This window comes from Calidris pugnax, unplaced genomic scaffold (genome assembly GCF_001431845.1).
Source record: "Calidris pugnax isolate Ruff unplaced genomic scaffold, ASM143184v1 scaffold20, whole genome shotgun sequence".
Lineage (NCBI taxonomy): Eukaryota > Metazoa > Chordata > Aves > Charadriiformes > Scolopacidae > Calidris > Calidris pugnax.
Genome location: NW_015094510.1, coordinates 1 through 7381, shown reverse-complemented (window position 1 = coordinate 7381; position 7381 = coordinate 1). Strand labels below are relative to the sequence as shown.

General features: G+C 45.5%; 1 protein-coding gene across 2 annotated transcripts; it reads right to left on the bottom strand.

The window, feature by feature from the left end:
* Positions 1–429: 429 nt before the first annotated feature.
* Positions 430–7137, bottom strand: LOC106902604 (ES1 protein homolog, mitochondrial-like). Of its 2 annotated transcripts, XM_014966220.1 has the most exons (5): positions 6953–7137; positions 5075–5246; positions 3177–3218; positions 2694–2856; positions 430–723 (listed from the first exon to the last, which is right to left on the bottom strand). In XM_014966220.1, the coding sequence occupies exons 1-5, from the start codon at positions 7058–7060 to the stop codon at positions 531–533; spliced, it is 678 nt and encodes a 225-aa protein (XP_014821706.1). In that variant the 5' UTR covers positions 7061–7137; the 3' UTR covers positions 430–530. The 2 variants fall into 2 exon arrangements, with proteins under 2 accessions (XP_014821706.1, XP_014821705.1); XM_014966219.1 differs by lacking the exon at positions 2694–2856 and having other exon boundaries at positions 3014–3218.
* Between the last annotated feature and the right edge of the window lie 244 nt (positions 7138–7381).

Here is a 7381-nt window from a genome sequence, read left to right as displayed (position 1 = left end):
ACAGGCTGCCCAGAGAGGTGGTGGAGTCTCCGACTCTAAAGAGATTCAAAACCCACCTGGACACATTCCTGTGCAACCTTCTCTGGGTGGACCTGCTTTGGCAATGGGGTTGGACTAGATGATCTCCAGAGGTCCCTTCCAACCCCATATCATTCTGTGATTCCATCTTTAATTATAGCTGGGTAACACCAAATGGGAATTACTGGTAATCATTAGTGATGCGATAAAACCCCACTGGACAAGGAGGGATCCTACATTATCTTTATCAAGACCGAATGCACTCAGATTCATGAGGGGAAAAAAAAAAAAGGGAAAACCCACCACCCCCAACCTTCAACACATGCTTTCTATTTTAAAAGAGAAATAAATAGGATGAATTTAGCAATAACCATTTGATGTATTACAGATTTTTAAAAAAACAAACAACTGTGAAGTTTAAGAGTTGTATTATTTTATTAATACAAAGAAAGGAAACCAAAAGCCTATGCTTAGCTCGTTTGATTTCCTTGCAGAAGGCCGTACGCTTCCAGTCAGGCAAGTTTCAGGACTTCTTGTACCATTGTTCCAATTCCATCAAAGATTTCATGCAGAGGAGCCTTACACATGAAAGCACAAGTAGTAACTATTTTATTGGCTTTATCCACGTGGGATTCATTTACATTTTTGCAAACGTGCTTACATCCAAGCTCTGCTATAGCAGATGCTGTTTCAGCGTCAGGAAATCTGTAAATAAGAGAGATTGTAATTAACATAAAGAGATGATGATACAGCCACAAAGTTCTGCCAACGTAACTTGAATGAGAGAACCGCAATAATATTTAAGTGATTCTCGAGCTGATGATGCCATGGGGGTCAAGCAGACTGACACAGTCAGGTTCTCCCATCCTCTATGGGCACAACAGTGATCTGATTTCTTTGAAAACAACACCTGAAATGCAGAGCCACAGTACAGAAAGTACAATTCTCCTTTTAACAATCTTTCAGTAAGTTCACAAGATGATAGCAAGCACAGCCCTAACATCCTCAAAAGTGTGGGAGATGCCAACTGAACTTGCTGGCTGAACATTAGACCTTCTCCAACACCTCCATATAAGGCTTTTCACTGGGATTCTGCAGATTTTTTTTTTTTTTTTCATGAGGAGAAGGCAGGAACAGGGGGCCAGAGGCAATCCCTCACTGCTGCTGCTGATAGGAAATTCCATTCCAAAGTTTTAAGGAGACCTGACAGTCCTTGAAGCAGCACTGACTTCTGCAGCACTGACTTCTGCCAGGCCCTGTGCTCACCTGCTTCCCCTAAACTGGCCCCAAACCACTACTGCCAGAAAAACTTTACTACAAAAATATTCTCTTGAACAGAAAAAACCCCATAGATGCAATTTAAAACAGCCACTCAAATTACCACAGACTACCAAACTTTTTGAAGGCCAGCTGGCCAGGCTCCTATTCTTCATTTGCACATTTGCAACACGAATCACGGCCTTCAAAGGCACCGGGTAAGCAAATTCTGTCTCTCTCTTAATATGAGCTAAAATCTGTCACTCAATTACCATGAACGTAACATAAAAAAAAATTACTTGATGTGCTTGGTCACCTGCATGTTTGCAGAGGTAGGATTCTGCAAAAGTCTCTTTGTTCTGTCACTTTTAGGACTGACGGATGCTACAGCCAGTGAGTCATTAGTCATGACCATCAGGAAGAGTGTGACCAGCAGGTCGAGGGAGGTTATCCTCCCTCTCTCCTCTGCCCTGGTGAGGCCTCATCTGGAGCACTGTGTCCAGTTCTGGGGCCCCCAGTTCAAGCACAGGGACTGCTGGAGGGGGTACGGCAGAGGGCTATAAAGATGATTAGGGGCCTGGAGTATCTCCCTTATGAGGAGAGGCTGAGGGACTTGGGTCTTTTTAGTCTGGAGAAGAGAAGGCTGAGGGGGGATCTGATCAATGCCTATAAATACCTAAATGAGGGGTGTCAAGAAGGGGACAGTCTTTTTTCAGAGGTGCCCAGTGACAGGACAAGAGGTAATGGGTGAAAACTTGAACATAAGAAGTTCCATCTAAATATGACGAGGAACTTCTTCGCTTTGAGGGTGGCAGAGCACTGGAACAGGCTGCCCGGGGAGGGGGGTGGGGTCTCCTTCTCTGGAGACATTCAAAACCTGCCTGGACACGTTCCTGTGCAACCTGCTCTAGGTGGACCTGCTTTGGCTGGGGGGTTGGACTAGATGATCTCCAAAGGTCCCTTCCAGCCCCATGTGATTCTGTGATTAGCACCTACAAAGCACAATAAAGCCACTCCAGGAGTGGCTGGAGCCCATGTTACCTTCAGTGGCTCACAGAATGATGGCTTAGGCAAGAGATAAGGCTACCTACAGTTTTCAGACTATTAATTGTCATGGGTCTGTGGATGTTGACATCATGGAACATATCACAGACCAAAGTATTTCTGAATTTAGGGCTAAATTTTCCAACATTGTAGCATGCAACAAGTCACCTGACCTCACACAGTCAGTCCATCTGCCCGGAGAGTTCTGCGCCTACTATTATTATGCAAGTAAAAATTTGAAATAAGTGAAAAAATGTCACTAATAAGTTACCTAAGGTTTATTGGCACCAGGGACCTCAGTCTTTTGCACAGAAGACTGGCCATTTCCTAATCCTAATTCCCATGTAAATTATCTCCACCCATTTCCTTCTTACCTTCCATCTACGTTTTTATCTTGGCCGACTGTGACCTCACAACCAGGGAAGACTTTAGCCGCCAGGACTGGCGATATACAGCACAGGCCAATGGGCTTCTTAGCGCTGTGGAAAGCTTGGAGTGTGGCCTTCACCTGCTCGTTGACAGTACAGTTCTTGCCATCTACAGCCCAGGAACACAGGTTCTATAAGTGAAAAAATGTCACTAATAAGTTACCCAAGGTTTATTGGCACCAGAGACCTCAGACTCTTGCACAGAAGACTGGCCATTTCCTAATCCTAATTCCCATGTAAATTATCTCCACCCATTTCCTTCTTACCTTCCATCTACGTTTTTATCTTGGCCGACTGTGACCTCACAACCAGGGAAGACTTTAGCCGCCAGGACTGGCGATATACAGCACAGGCCAATGGGCTTCTTAGCGCTGTGGAAAGCTTGGAGTGTGGCCTTCACCTGCTCGTTGACAGTACAGTTCTTGCCATCTACAGCCCAGGAACACAGGTTCTTTGCTACACCAAAACCACCTAAAAAAAACACCAAAACAAACCAAACCAAAAAGCTCAAGTGTAAGATAAGACTGTTAAGTTAGCACACTGAAAGTTTTCAGAACGTGAAACATGATGGGTTGACAACGTTAAAAGTTTTAACTGTAATATTTTACAACACATATGTTACAGAGGCCAGAAAGCTTAACCCTGCCCCAATGAGCAACAAACAGACAAAGAAGAAATCTCACATTCACTGGCTCGTCACTGAAAAAGCTGCACTACCTGACATGCAGCCCTCCATAAGCAAGAGAGGGATCAGAAGACAGGCCAATGACAGCTAAAAGTAGAAGAGTGAATTTACCAGAATAATGCAAACAGTGATTTGACCCACTACAGTATTTCACTCTCAAGTTTTGCTTCAATACTTAAGCAATTACAGAAGAGGTTTTCCTCCCTGGAATTATTTTTTAATTTAAAAATAACAATAAAACCAAAATGCATATTACATAAAAAGGCAATGATAACATCTGATATTGAGACATACCACTGATCTACCAATGATAACACACCAATGATAACATAATTTCCTATTAAAAATAATGCTGAGTTTGCTTTCTAGAAATTAGATGCAACTATCCTTTGCTTGCATTTAATCTTCATTTAATTGCATGAGAAGATTATGCTTTACAGCGCCTTCATTTGCTGGATTTATAACCATCAAAATGATGAAAGTAAGGTTATTAGTAAGTGTAACCATCCATTATATTTGATTCCTTACGGAATGTGCAGAACACCAACTTTTCTGCAACAAACAAACAGAAATTTCCACAAGTATTTAAAGGGACAACATCAAGAAGCGTTGCATTTTTAATATTTTTCCTTCCACTCTTTGCTCACTTTCGAGTTTTATCTGGAATCTCTGAGGTAAGATTTTAATTTTCAAACTTAATAAGGTTTATTTGCCTCTAATAGTTATTACAGCAACCCCCCTGAGTCTGGGTTATAACAGCATGAAATTAAAGTGGAAAATATTTGCTAGCCTCCCCTCCGTGATCAGCCCTGATGTCACCCACTCATTTTAGCACTGGAGTATGTTTCTCTGCGTTACACACGCTCCCTCTGCTGGCCCCACAACACGAGACAGCGTTAACAACTTCAGCATCAAGGCTTGGGCACCATCGTGAAGGCAGCATTTAACAGTACTATGAATATTCTGGAAAGCGACCTTCAGCAAGTCATAATTTCCTCGTGACGCTCTGGTTTCTTCCTTTCTAAAGTGATTACAATTACCTCCGTCTGAAAGGCAATTTTGTGGTCTATAAATAAAAGATTATCTATAAATAAAAAGCTATCCATAAACATATTTACTTGATCAGTAGCAGACTACATACAAAATTAAAACAAAATGTACTCACATTTGACGGGGAATATAATTTACTTGGCAACCTACTATTCTGCCAACAATTTTGGAGGCCCTAAAAATAAAGCATTACCACGCAATGTCAAGTTTTGGCCTTAGTTTTCTACTCTGGACAGTGTTCTTGTCCACAAGTAAGTGTTAAAGTTTTCACAATCTTTAGAATGAAGGAACGGTGTGATGTATGACCTAACACCAAAAGAACATTCTGGCATTTTAAATTAACTAACTATAAATTGATAAATAAACTGAGATGACTTGTCAGCCCATATGACTTGTTTAGCCCTTGCTAAAACATTTTCTCATCCTCAAAAGAAAATAAGTAACAATGGAAAAAAACACACACCTCTCAAATTCAAGAATATAATTTATTCTCTAAACAGATTAAAAAAAAAAAAAAAGAAAAAAGTAGCAGAGGCAATGCAATTATTTGCAATTGAAAAAACACAAATTATTTTCTTTTAAAAGCACTTACCAGGGAAAATTACCGCATCAAATTCACCAGCTTTCAGTTCAGCCAAATCCTGAATGTTTCCTCTTGCCAATCTGGCACTTTCAACCAATACATTTCTCTTCTCTTCTGCTGGACTTCCCTTTAGGTGATTGACTACATCCCTTTGCTCAATATTGGGGGCAAATATCTTCACCTAGAAAACAGAGATGAAGCAATTTTGCGAACATAAACAGAATGCATATGTATTGGTCACAATAAAGATAATTTAATCAAAACATATTTGTTCCTGAAGTTTCTTATCCAAGAGAAATGGATTCCACGGGGTGGATCTATTGTATTAAATACCTAACGCAACAGGTAACGTATTAGGATGGGTAAACCCAGCCATCCTCCCCCTCCTATTCCTGCAGCTTTTTGACAGGACTGCACTCTTATGCCAACATTAAGCTTACTGATTTTGCCAGGGCCTGCCTTCCCTCTGCGGATAACCCCAAGGGCAAACAGGGCACCACAATTTACACCAGCGACTCGACTGGACGCACAGCTGAATCTGCAGAAAGGTTGCTCTTAACTGTTATGGGATGCAAGTGCTAAAAGAGTTTAAAAGATAAAGATGCAAACTTTACAAGCATTTCCCATGCAGACATTAGAGTTACTCACTCTCTCCTGAACAACCAGTAGCAGGAAGGAAAAACAAAACATGGAAGAACCTATTTTGGTTAGGCACACAAGGGGAAAGCTGCAACAAAAATATAAAGTTCTGTGAAAGCTGTACCGCAGGAGCCGTTTTCACACATCTGTTTTGATGCTTGCTTTGCAGACTTCTCAGTGCTCCCTGCTTCCACTAATTTTAGAGAGGACAACTTTGTGCTAAATATGGGGTGTCATTATCAACCAGTCACCTGAGTGCAGCTGCACTCGGACAGGAGGTGACAACCTTCCACCATCTGAAGACACAGACAGGACCAGAGCACACCACCACATCCCCATCCAGGCTTCTCTGAGGAACCTCAGTTACTGAAGAAGCCCAGAAACAGCTAGCAGAAAACAAGCAGGTGAACCCCAGTGAGGGCGAGTACCTGACTTCTGCAAAAGCAATCAGAAAGCAGATCAAGAATTATTAGGTGAGCCCCATCTGCTGCTCGAAGATGGTCAGGGGGACTAGAGCACCTCTTATGAGGAAAGGCTGAGAGAACTGGGTCTGTTTAGCCTGGAGAAGACTGAGAAAGATCTCATCCATGCTTTTAAGTATCTAAAGGGTGGATGTCAAGAGGATGGGGCCAGACTCTTCTCAGTGGTGCCCAGTGACAGGACAAGGGGCACAAACTGGAACACAGGAAATTCTGTTGTCTCATCATGAGGAAAATTTCTTTACTTTGAGGGTGACAGAGCACTGGAACAGGATTCCCAGAGAGTTTGCAGACACTCCTTCTCTGGAGACATTCAAAACCCACCTGGTTCCTGCCCAACCTGCTCCAGGTGAAACCTGCTTTGGCAGGAGGGTGGGACTAGGTTACCTCCTGTGATTTTCTGTGACAGAGGAGCAGGGCAAGGCCTCCCGCCACTCCTCCCTGTCTCAGCCGCCTGCGAGCGACCCCTCCTCCCGTCAGGGGGCACATTCACCTTTTCGGGGAGCGGGGTGCAAACAGCAAGAGAGGGATTAGACACGGAGAGGGGTTATGGCTGAACTGGCTTTGGGCGGGGGTCCCTCGGCCGCTGAGAGGCGCAGAGAGAAGGGGTAGACGTACCTCCCCCCCGGCCAGACTCCGCGCAGGCCCCGCGGCTCCCCCCCTCCTCTCCCCGCCCCTACCTCCGCGCCGCCGCGGCTGAGGTGCACCAGGGCCGCCGCCCCCGACTCCGCGCAGGCCCCGCGGCTCCCCCCCCTCTCCCTGCCCCTACCTCCGCGCCGCCGCGGCTGAGGTGCACCAGGGCCGCCGAGGCCTCGTGAATCTCGCTGCCATCGAAGACGCCGCAGCCGGCGAGAACTAAGGCCACCCGCTTGCCCATGGCGCCCGCCCCTCAGGCCGCGGGCAGGAGCTGCTCAAACCGGGGAACCCGAGCCTCGCCCGCACCCTCCCTCCTCCTCCTCCTTCTCCTGCTGCGCCTGCGCCGCCGGGCTCCGCCTCGGCCTACCATCTTGCGGCTGCCCCGCGGGGCTGGTGGAGGCGGCGGGCTGGCAGGGGTTATGGCCGGGGTCTGGGCCTCGTGGCCAGCGCTGCGGGGACTCGGTCTGCCCGGGGGATATGGCTCAGCCTGCGCCATTCCCGGCTGGCAGTTTTATCCCTAAGTGCTCTCCCTCCTGCCTGCAAAATTGGGGGGGGGGGGGTC

Bases quoted from the DNA above. Each gene is read 5' to 3' on its own strand.
- LOC106902604 (XM_014966219.1), bottom strand. From the start codon at position 7,060: ATGGGCAAGCGGGTGGCCTTAGTTCTCGCCGGCTGCGGCGTCTTCGAT. The intron at 3,219-5,074 runs GTAAGTGCTTTT...TGTTTTTTTTAG, and splicing joins TGATGCGGTAATTTTCCCTG to GTGGTTTTGGTGTAGCAAAG. The intron at 724-3,013 runs GTAAGAAGGAAA...TCTTATTTACAG, and splicing joins GATAAAAACGTAGATGGAAG to ATTTCCTGACGCTGAAACAG.